The sequence below is a fragment of the Nansenia antarctica genome (assembly GCF_963989245.1).
Source record: "Nansenia antarctica genome assembly, chromosome: 8".
Taxonomy (NCBI): domain Eukaryota; kingdom Metazoa; phylum Chordata; class Actinopteri; order Argentiniformes; family Microstomatidae; genus Nansenia; species Nansenia antarctica.
This window is the reverse complement of record NC_137678.1, coordinates 52,175,814-52,187,925: the sequence shown is the minus strand read 5'-3', so window position 1 is coordinate 52,187,925 and position 12,112 is coordinate 52,175,814. Positions and strand designations below refer to the sequence as shown.

Genomic DNA, 12,112 nt, shown 5'->3' with positions numbered 1-12,112 from the left:
TATGGATATATGGATGTATGGATATATGGATATATGGATGTATGGATATATGGATATATGGATGTATGGATATATGGATATATGGATATATGGATATATGGATGTATGGATGTATGGATATATGGATATATGGATATATGGATGTATGGATATATGGATATATGGATATATGGATGTATGGATATATGGATATATGGATATATGGATATATGGATGTATGGATATATGGATGTATGGATATATGGATATATGGATATATGGATATATGGATGTATGGATATATGGATATATGGATGTATGGATATATGGATATATGGATATATGGATGTATGGATATATGGATATATGGATATATGGATATATGGATGTATGGATGTATGGATATATGGATATATGGATATATGGATATATGGATGTATGGATATATGGATATATGGATATATGGATGTATGGATATATGGATATATGGATATATGGATGTATGGATATATGGATGTATGGATATATGGATATATGGATGTATGGATATATGGATGTATGGATGTATGGATATATGGATATATGGATGTATGGATATATGGATATATGGATGTATGGATATATGGATGTATGGATATATGGATATATGGATGTATGGATATATGGATATATGGATGTATGGATATATGGATGTATGGATATATGGATATATGGATATATGGATGTATGGATATATGGATATATGGATATATGGATGTATGGATATATGGATATATGGATATATGGATATATGGATATATGGATATATGGATATATGGATATATGGATGTATGGATGTATGGATATATGGATATATGGATATACTGTAGGAGTGACGGCAATAACAGGACAATGTAGTCGTTTTGCCGGTAGAAAAAATAACATGCGCTTTATTCTCTCACTCTTCATACGTACTGACAACAACAACATTCACTCCCCTTCGTCCCACTTATAATTACGTCATATCACCCCCTAAGCAGCATGGGTGATGTAGTACCCACGTATGTCGTACCCAGTATAACGGATATAGATTTGATTGATTGATTTTATTTATTTACTTTTTTATATAGTGTATAATATAATATAATATATTGTAATGCATGTTTAGGATGTCCAGGCCACATGGGCTTACTCAGACACTGTAGAAGCATATACCTACACACATGACGACATCATACAATAGCAGTCAAAGAGGAACAAACAGACAAAATAAATAGAATTAGCCATATGGAAGGGTTACTTAACACTGGAACAGCCGTGCCTTTTTTACCTACTAAAAGAGACGCCCCTCTTTACAATGCTAAGCTGCTATTTACACACAACGACCACTAATTGGCCGCTTGTAAATTAGCAAAATAGTTTTATAGTAGCTTATCCTGATGTGATTTTGAAAATGTAAGGATACTGGGTGGTAGAACGCACATATCTAGGAAAAGTCATGAAAGGAGAGTGTTGAAATTTGATCGAGTGCAAAGATATAACATTTTTCTTTACTCATGGCTCAACAACTCTGGCTTACACGGCTGCATTCCATCAACCAAGTATGTGTCAAGAGTTGAATGAGTTCACTTCATACTGTACAGTACTACTGTTACACCACGTTATGTGGACTGCAATCATATACAGTCTTTGTTCACTATCTCAATAGGTGGTGACAATAGCTATAGGAGTTTACAAGGCCCAAACACTAGACTCTCTCAAACAATACAGGTCCCCTGCTGTGTGTGACCCACGTGAACGGGTGATTTATCAAGTCAGTATGTATCTCCATCTTTCTGACGGAATCATAAATCACGCTGGCTGTCAGCACCTCGGGGCTGTCTGCACGGCCAGGGTGGAGCGCTGGGAATCCCAGGGGGGTTAAGGGTTTGAGAGGGGTCCCGCTCCTGTGTCCTGTGGGTCTGGACCGCAGAATGTATCCAAATACAGACTTTAAAATTAGACCGCTGCTTTAGTCAGATCAGTCATCCCAGTAAGACTTGTGAGATCCTCCCCCACCCCCCCCTCTCTCTCACCCCTCCGTCTCCCCCTTTTTCTCCTCCCTTTGCCCAGGGAGTCACAAGGCCGGTGGGTGTTAGTGAAGTAACAGGCAGGTGGTGTCAGCGGTGGGCTCCGGTCTGGTGATGTCACCTTGTCGCCCCCCCCCCCTCCCTCTCACTGTTGGCATTCCTCTGGGGTACATCAGACCCCCATGATACCCCTCAGGAGTTAGTGATGGAGGTTTCACCTTGACCTTGACCTTTCACCCCTGGGCCAACCAATCAGGAAATATCTCCCGTTGGAGACTGGGGTCTGAATTTGACTTTGGTGACTTGAGTCAATGGATGAGAGTTTTTGTTGTTATTTTAGATTTAGACTAGATTAGATTTTTTGGGTCCCCAGGGGGGGAAATTAGTTTTCACACCACTGTACAGTATACATGTATATGTACAACACTGTGTAACACAGACAACAAACAGACAGTACTACACATGACAGATACACAACTACACACACTCAGCGCTGGCCTATTATTTAAGGCAACAATGGCTGCGGGGATCAGGCTTTTTTGCCAAAGCGAGCCCTATTGCACCTTAGTGTTCTGTACCTACGCCCGGATGGCGTATGTCTAGTAAGTGTGCGTTTGTGTGGTGTGACGTGTGGTGTCGGTTGTGTGTTTCAGGAGGATCTACAGAGACAAGCTGAAGTTCTGGACGCACTGCGTACTTGTGACTTTGGTCGTCTTCACGGTCATCTCCTTCTTCGCCGAACAGGTATGACTCTTTGCTAGCCACATACAGTGCCCTCCACAATTATTGACACCCAGGGTTTGACAGTAACACTGTTTTACTTGCCCGGAGCAAGTAAAACATTCGGGTTTGTTTGCGCGAGCCCGACGACGCTGCGGCCTGCGCCATCTGTTGTTCTTCCTGCACACAGGTAAACATATCCAGGATCTAGCAGCGTCGTCGTGCTCGCGCAAACAAACCCAGTGAATGTTTTACTTGCTCCGGGCAAGTAAAACAGCGTTACAGAGTCACCCCTGGTAAAGATAAGTCAAAAGGGTTCTAAATAAAATAGCCTTTCATGTCATTTTACCACAAATGTAAGCGCCTGCTGTATGCTAAGCTAAATGCTACTAGAAGTCTGACTGGAACCGTGTTCTATGGTCAGATGAACCGTGTTCTATGGTCAGATTAAACAAAAATGTTACTTTTTGGCAACAAGCACTCATGGTCGCTTTGGTGTAAAAAGAAAGATGGCTATACTGAAATGTACCTGACCCCCACTGTTAAGTATGGTGGGGTTCTGTGATATTGTAGGGCTGTTCTTCCTCCAAAGGCCCTGGGAGCCGACATGGCATCATGAACTCCCATCAAATACCAGGAAATGTTCAATCTGGATCTGGCTGCCTCTGCCAGGAAGCTAAAACTGGGTCCCATTGGATCTTCCAGCAGGAAAATGATCCAAATCAATACAAAAAATGGTTCACTGAACCCAAAATCAAGCGTCTGCCACGGCCCTCTCAGTCCCCCCCCACCTAAACCCCATTTAAAACCCTGTGGGCTGAGCTGAAGAGGAGAGTCAGTGCACAAGAGAGGACCTGGGACCCTGGATAATAATAATAATAATAATAATAATAATAATAATAGCTTTAATTTATATATCGCCTTTCTAAAACCCAAGGACGCTTTACAAGGGAATGATCGGACAGACGAAACAGAAAACAAAAACTGAAACATTGACTAGGGCCCAAAGGCCTTGGAGAACAGATGAGTTTTGAGGGCTAGTTTGAAGGAGTCCAGGGTGGGGGCGTTGCGGATCGCTATGGGGAGGGAGTTCCAGAGGGTGGGAGTGTCGTGGGCAATTCCTTCAATATCTTATTTATCTTTACTCAATTACTGACTAGTAAATTATCATAGAAACCAGAGCTGTTGATTGTTCAAGTTAGACTGCATTTATTGCAAAGTACAATAATACACAGCCGAAATCTGTTTGCAAAAAGAAGTCCCTCCTGTTCACCCCACCCTCCTTATATCCACAAGTCACAAGTCACTTCCCCTATTGCTGATTTACATATATGGTCCTAAATTGCTACCTTCCCTAAACTGCTTTTCCCTCTGTCCTCAGCTGCATTACCACCTGTTGGTTACCTGGCTGAAAGGCTGTTAATAATCTCCTATTTTGGTCATTTCCCAGTTCCTGCTATTTAAAACTTCCTCCCTCTGACCCTGTAATAGTGCCAGCCATCTCAGGCTGCTCTCTTCCATCCCACCTTGTTTACTCAAGCCCACCATAAACATTTTATTACTCGTCTCTGCTATAAATATCCTAATTACCCTGTCCTGACCTCTGATCTCCCTCCCTGGTCATCTCTGTGTCCTTGTAGCCCCCTGTTTACTAAGGCCCTACCATAAATATTTTATAGCCCCTGTTTTCCACAACATTCTTGAACCACAGTTTTAGGCAGCCAACAAACCTTATAATTCATACACATTTCAACATTTCAAGGCTCCCAAACCTACATAAGGAGCTGCCACGCTGAAGGATGATCTGGAGAGATTAGGTAAAGAGGAACGCTCTCAGATTCCTCACTCTCTATGATGACAGATTCATTTTTTTTCTCAGAATAAAATGACTTCTCATTTCAACTGTGAATTTTTTTAGAACCCTTTTTACTCTTCTTTAGGGGTGCTAATAATTGTGGAGGGCACTGTAAATGCTCCATAATCACCCCCCCCCCCCAATACTAGCTGAGCTTGGATATGACATCACTGAAACCAGGAGGGGGTAAAAGCTTGTATTGTTGACATGGTGCCTAGAACGCGGTGTGTCCTGAGGCAACGAAGGCTCCGATTTCACCTCAGCGATTCTTAAGAAAGGTTAAAGGCCCCGCATTAGTTTCCTTGGCTGATGGATGACCTCCTGGTGCTGCACAGTGTTATCAAGTCAAACCACCTTTCGACACATCTTATTTCCCAGATAAGCTCTGTGGATGACTAACGTCACCGCTGGACACCGCTACCGTTCTTTGAGTAAAGCCAGGCAGCTAAACTGGCTGCCGTGGGCCTTTAGTGACCTTCAGAGTGTCCAAGTGTCCATCCATACTGGCCACTAGGGAGTCTGGGAGGGAGCGGCCTTGTGTCAACCTCTCTTTAGGGACCGAGAGCCGAGAGCTCCCAACACCAGTGGTGTAGTGTCGTTTTTTCTAGTGGGTATACTGTGATTTTTCCTTCCCAGCCTCATATCGTTCTTTTCGCCATAATATTAAATCTGCTCTGCCTGTCTAACGTTATATATATCTCACATTACATGTTATAAGGCTGATCTGTGCATGATAGTGCTGCATTTTGACATATGTCATGCCTTTGATGGTATATGACGCTATAGTCAGTCCCAATGGTCCAAAAGTCAAGTGCATTTTATGAATTAAAGTGTGAAAGTTCTGTCACAAAACGCTACGTTACGTATCCTCGCACATTTTTAAGTGGGTATACGGAAATCCTTGTCCTTTCCTAGTGGGTATACGGCGTAGTCCTGCGTATCACGTAGACTACACCACTGCTCTCCCCCCTCCCCCCGTCATAGGCGTTAGGCGCCCAGATAAACTGGCTTTTAATCGCTGCAGGGTTCCAAGTTGAAAACTAGTTGAAATAGTTCTTCTTCACTCTACTTTTTCGTGACTTTGAAGGACTTAAATTTGACTCTGGGGTAAAGTTGTTGAGTAATGACCCCCCCCCCCTCAGAGCTAACCTACATACTGACAGAACAGAGAGGCTCCAGAGAGGCTGCTTCATTCCTCCTCCACTGTTTCGTTTTGTGTTTTGTGATTCACTATTCACTTCTCTATTTGTTGTTGTATGTCTGTTCCTCTTTCCTCCTCCTCCTCCTCTTCCTCTCCCTCCCCCTCTTCCTCTCCCTCTCCCTCCTCCTCTTCTCCCTCCCCAGCTGATCTTACTGAAGCGGCGGCTGTTCCCCCGGAGGAGGGTCAGCAAGGACATCAACCCGGAGCGCGTGTGAAGAAGAAGAAGAAGAAGGAGAACAATTTCCTCATTCTCTTGTCTTGCAACCCTCCTCCCACCCTTCCTACCTCTGTCCCTCCTTCCTGCTGCCCTCCTCCTCCTCCTCCTCTCCCTACTGGGGATGGGGGGGGGGGGGGGGGGGGTACATGGAGAGGACCACGAACGAATGGCTGAAAGGAGAGCAGTGAGGAGCTCTCCTTCTCCTAAACTTTGACAAGTCCCTCACACTGAAGTGCTCAGCGGGGCTGTAGCTGTAGGAGAGAAGAGGAACTCTTGTAAGAACGGCTGTGAACTGTGAAACTGTCAACAGTTTGATTGACACGACACGCCTCACCCGCTGGGAGAAATGGTGAGACCCTGCCAGCGGGGGGTGTTGCCAGAGACCACCAGACACTTCCCTTCCCCTCCACCGGAGGCGCCAGAGAGCCTGGTTTGAACACGTCAAGGCTGGCAGTGGGACACTGAGTTCAGCTATGTGGCGGCTGCACTCTCCCTCTGTCCTGCCCAGCCGTTGTTGTTTTGTGATTTATGTGCTGAAGGATGCGATCGACTAGAAAGACACCGTCACTGTGGTGTGTGTGTCACCACCTTGAGCCCGTAACCTTGTGATGCGCTCCGGAGGTTAGGGTTGCTAGGTTAGGGGGATAGGAGACACACAAGGAATGAATAAGGGGAAAGGGGTTAATAAAATAACAGTGGAATTGTGTCCCAGATTGGAGAGCTGGTTTCACCATTGTCCTCATGAACACAAGTGCCTTTTTTTTTCTTTTCTTTTTTTAATTAATTAATATTTCTGGAACCTTTTCTGTTTTTTCCCCCATGATGTATTTCCTTCTATGACCTGGTTTACCTCGTCGTCCCTTCTAGCCTTTTAAATGTGTAAATGTCTTTTTTCTAATTGGATCTTTACATGTCACGTAGGATGTCACATAGGCCTACTGATTGACAAGGGAGTTGTAGTTCTAGGTGATGTTGTCACACTGTGCTTTGTTTGTGTTTGTTTTTCCAAATCATGAATGTTTCACGAATGAAGGGGTGACCGCAGCCAGCAGCCGTCCATATCTGTGTCCCTGTGGGACGCGTTTAGCTCCGCTAGTGTCTGAAATTCAGACCTCTTCGGCATGCGATTTCACTCAATACGGTCGTTGTTGTTCAGTCATGAGCAAAGTTATGACTGATGCATCTGCAATGAATGCCACGGAATGTTAATGTAGCTTTACAAGTGGTCTACAGTATTAGTTTGACCTCTCTCGATGCCACGCCTGTCTTTGGTAGCGGTTGTCTCCTTTTTTTCTATCAGAGGTGCGTAATGAGCAACATGGGAGCGATCGCTACCAGCTGGAGAGCAGTGATAAGGTTTTATTGCTCTACCGTAGTTCAATAAGCTGTACACTAGGGGTGGGCATCGACGATCGATAATTGATCGATAATTGATCGATAAGGATCTTGGTCGATCACAAAATAAAACATTTGGTCGATCACAAAAAAAAAAAAAAAAAAAAAAAATTTTTTGTGATCGACCAAATGTTTTATTTTGTGATCGACCAAGATCCTTATCGATCAATTATCGATCGTCGATGCCCACCCCTACTGTACACTGCATGACAAGACAAGTACTGTAGGAGTTTCATGGCCGAAGTGTGTGTGTGTTTTGAAGTGAATCACTTGGGGTCATTCAACTGTACATATTTTAGTTTAGCCATCATTTTTGGTTCCTCCTTAAATCAAGAAATTAAAAAGAAACGATTGACTTCCATGGTCTTTTTGTACCGTAAATCATGAACTCACAACAAAATTATTGAATGGAAAATATTTCTTTATTACAATAATTTTCACTCACATGTATTAGTACAAAGATGTTTTTTTTACTGTATAGTGTTGAACAGTGCAAAACCATGTTAGATTTCAAGCATGTTGGCTGTTCAATGCATAGTCTCAAAGTTCACCTGGAGGAAAACCCCGATTGAACAACGGAACAATGGATGAAGATTAAAAAGGTACGGTGGTTTCGTTTTTTCTCTCCTTTTTTCAGATTCAAAGTCAAATGACAAACAGTATGACATCACCTGAAGGCTCTCATTGAAAGTATACCCATCCCTATCCATCTGCTTCATAGCACAATGATTTTTTAGGACATGGACTATCATAGTGTGCATATTCCACTAGTGGGGGGGGGGGGGGGGGGGGGCATGGTCACTCATCTCTTTGTACAAATAATGAAATCAATATTATCACAGGGGAGGTGGGGGGCGAGCATGGCTGCCCCCCTAAACACATCCACACCTTTGCATCCCTTTGTCTCCTATCCTAGCGTGGTCCAGCATCGACCAAGAACATCAACATCATAAATGGTTCTGCCCTCGTGGAACATTCTAGAATACAGTGATGTCACAAAACTGAATTCAGAATCATACCATTCAACAAGAAAATCAGAAATCATTGGGTTTCAAGTTCCCAATAGACTTGTGCGGGACTAGGAAGATCTCTCTTCTCAGTCACGCACGTAATATGGTTGAAGTACCAAATGCGTTAGTTCCACCTATACATTGTATAAATGTGTGTGTATGTAGAATGAAAAACAGACAGGATTCCCATTCAAGAACTATGTCTAGTGAACAGTACGACAGAATCCAGTAGTGTTAAAGTCTCAGCTAGTGTTACAAAATGTTGTATGAAACTTTTGACGACACTCATAAATACTGTTCCAAAATGAGTCTTTCTGCAGTGGTTTTGCAGAAACAACATGAGATAAAAAGCAATTGTTCCTCAACTGCTTCACATGTCCACACAGAAATCCAAAAAACGAAATAAAAACAGATCAAAACAAACGTTAAGGCTTCAAACAGAATTATATACAATCACAAAGAATTGATAATATAGCCCTTAAGGGAGAAGAACATTGAATGCAGACGGAGTCTTGTGTTAACGCTTAATCCTCCACCACTGACAACAGCACTCAACAAAGGCTTCTATAATTATATTATATTATTAGATATAATATTATTAGATAGGATTCAGAAGGGTGCCCTTCTAGAGGAAGTGGCAGTGGTTTCACTCAGCGTTAACACAGACTTTTACCCTCACCTGCAGTCCTTGACAATTAGAATCAGTGTACCATACCTCATTGACAACATGTCATTCTACATCACAAACTTCATTGGGAGTACTCCGAGGTTGAAAGGTTGATTTGTTTATCTTTTGTATTTTCTAGCGCTGAATTTAGTTAATTTTTCCTTCAGATTGAGTGATATTCATTAAATAAATAAATATACTATATTTATGAGCATTTCTAGAGCTACTACATATAGCCTGGGCATATATCAAACACGGTCATAACATGGTTAAACAGTTAGGCTTTAAACAGAATGTCTATAAAAACAGGAAATGACTTTTAGCAACCAGCTTGCCGCCCTGAATATACCATGGGAGAACTGAATATGTTGCATCGTCCACAAGGATGACATGCCTAGATTTCATTCAGTCTAACCAGATAATTAAAAGCAACCAAACAAAATGTTCGAAAACACACAAAGCAACACGCCAGTATATGATATTTGCCCAAAAATGTATAGTAACTCCTACTAATGACACATCATTTTGTCTCTGAATTTAAAGAACTGGAAATAATGCAAATAGTGCACTTTCTTTTTAAGTAAAAAATGTGAAACGTATTCTCTGATGACATTTATTAAATCTGCCATATTGAATCAGATAATGATACCAACCGATGTGGATTACAATCACTGGTTTTTTCTCCATTCTTATTCACGGTGTCTACGCTGTACTCCTCCAGACAGCTACAGACCAGTGTGTAGCTCCTCTGTGATGTCACTCCTAATCAGGGGGGTGGTGATGTCACGTATCGTACCTTTCATGAACACCTGTTGTTTTTTGGACAGACGTTTAGTCAGAGGTGGTGACTGTGTCAAGGCTGCTTCGGTTTGGGGTCGAGGGATTCTCCTCTTCGTCTCCGTCTCCGTCTGCTTCCAGGAGCGGGGTGGCGCCGCCGTGCGCCTCCTCCCCCGCCTCCTCCCGCCGGGCAAGGCATCAGTCCCGGTGGGCGTGGCCCTGGACCTGCGGCGTGATGCTGAACACGCTGATGTGCAGGTGACCTGCGATCTGGAGGCACACGCCTGTGCAGTAGCGTGTCAGGTCCACCAGAGAGAGGATCTGAGGACGAGGAAGGAAGTGGAGATGTTTTTTTTATGTGAACTGGATGAAGCGGTTGAACATGTTTTTGACACAACGTTGCAGAGATCAGCCATCTTTTTTTTTCTTTTTTTAAGTTATTTTTTCTGAGTGGGCCATACCCACTCATATTGTTCTTTTTATTCACAGAGACAGTGTTAGATTATGACAGGAAGGACGGGTGAGAGAGAGAGAGAGAGAAGGGATGACATGCAGGATATGTCCGCGGCCGGGAATCGACCCGGGAACCCTGCGGTTACATGGTCAACGCTTAACCCGTTACGCCACCTAAGCGGCCCCAAGATCAGCCATCTTTAAGCAATCGATCGTTCAATTTGGAGCGAGCAGGGCAGGGACTCACCATGGCGATCCATAGGACTATGTGCTCGTCGACGAAGCTGTTGAAGTACTGGTTGAGGAAGAGGAGCCCTGGCCCGATGAAGGCCGTGTCCGGGAGATGGAGCTCACTCTTGGTCATGTGAGCCACCTGAGGCGGGGAGACAGAGGAACCAACATGAGGAACCTACCGCACGAGCAGCAGAGGAGAACAGGGTGGCGGTACAGAAGGTTGAATTGAGGGAGAGGGAAAAGTGTTCAGCGTTTGTTAACAGATTAACTCCCAAACAGAAAAGATCTGAATAACTTTCAGTTCCTTCTCTTTCCAGGGTTCCCACACCTTCTGAAACATCACATTCAAGCACTTTCAAGAACTTTCAAGACTCAATTCCCTCAAATTCAAGGACCCATCACGGCATAGTTTGAGACAGATCTAGATGATACTTTATATAATAGGAACTATCCGCTCACAGACAACAATTAAAAAGAGAGGCTTTTGAATGTAGAGGCTTGAACACTAGATGGTCTCTTGCCTTCTCTACCACAGCACAGCAAAACAATATATTGTGAAATATGTGTAAAGTTACTGTGTTAAGTTAAGCAATGTGACGTATCTACTATAATTACGTTTAAAAAAAAAATTTGAGAGAGAGAGGGGAATTCAAACACTTTCAATAACCCATGTCTATTTTCAAAAACTTTTACGGCCTTGATTTTTTTTTAATGAAATTCACAAACTTTCAAGGACCCGTGGGAGCCCTGTCTTTCAATTTCTTAAGACAAGGAATTCAGTAGAGTATCTCTCTAGATACAGATGTGACCATAGAACACTGTTGTTAAGAGGAGGACTCACAACCAGCTTGTTGGAGATCTTTGCGATGACCATGCCGAAGGTGAGGATGTAGAGGCAGGGGTGCAGCTCAAACAGCTGGTTGGAGGACTTCTTGAAGATGATGAAAGCCAGGGTGAGGATGAGGCTGATGTGCATGCCAGGGGACAGTACACTGGTGTCCTGTAAGAGAGACAGCAACTCAGTTTAGAACCGAGATCCCCAATCTACGATACAAGGCAACGAACTTGCAAGGTAGAAAATAAATAGGTCAGATCATTTCGCCACTGTTTTTTCAGCTTGAGATTTCGAAGGAAAGACAACAACTTTTGGACACAAATGTGTGTGTGAAACGCGTGTGTGTGAAAGAGTGAGAGAGAGAAAGAACAAAAGAGATAAAGAATGTGTGTGTGTTTACATTTAAATTTTTGGCATTTAGCAGACGCCTTATTCCAAAGCGACTTACAATCAATACATTTGAATACTAAGCAAGTGAATCATCAATCCACCAGTCGTAGCAGGAAGAGTAATCCAGCTCAGGCCCGGGGCCATTGATAGATTATATTTAGACACTGGAGAAACAGTACAAGGGGGGCAATAGACGTTTTTAGGGACACATTCGAGGGGAAAAGCGGGTGTCTTCAGGAGACGCAGTGCTGGGGGACAGTAGATGTCTCAGGAGGAGCAGTTAAGGTGTAACCCGAAGAGATGGGTCTTCAGTCTACGACTGTGTGTGTGT

At 43.3% G+C, this 12,112-nt stretch overlaps 2 protein-coding genes across 2 annotated transcripts in view; one reads left to right on the top strand and one right to left on the bottom strand.

Annotated features, from left to right (window-relative positions):
• The window catches only part of gnptab (N-acetylglucosamine-1-phosphate transferase subunits alpha and beta), a 61,932-nt gene extending 54,595 nt beyond the window's left edge, over positions 1-7,337 (top strand). The window contains exons 21-22 of the mRNA XM_080537395.1: positions 2,681-2,771; positions 5,947-7,337. Of these exons, the coding sequence (XP_080393521.1) occupies positions 2,681-2,771; positions 5,947-6,018 (163 nt within the window). The 3' untranslated portion in view covers positions 6,019-7,337. The remainder of the gene's footprint in view (positions 1-2,680; positions 2,772-5,946) is intronic.
• A 493-nt stretch (positions 7,338-7,830) lies between these two features.
• The window catches only part of chpt1 (choline phosphotransferase 1), a 13,959-nt gene continuing 9,677 nt past the window's right edge, over positions 7,831-12,112 (bottom strand). The window contains exons 6-8 of the mRNA XM_080537490.1: positions 11,398-11,556; positions 10,570-10,695; positions 7,831-10,190 (exon numbers count right to left, since the gene is read on the bottom strand). Of these exons, the coding sequence (XP_080393616.1) occupies positions 10,068-10,190; positions 10,570-10,695; positions 11,398-11,556 (408 nt within the window). The 3' untranslated portion in view covers positions 7,831-10,067. The remainder of the gene's footprint in view (positions 10,191-10,569; positions 10,696-11,397; positions 11,557-12,112) is intronic.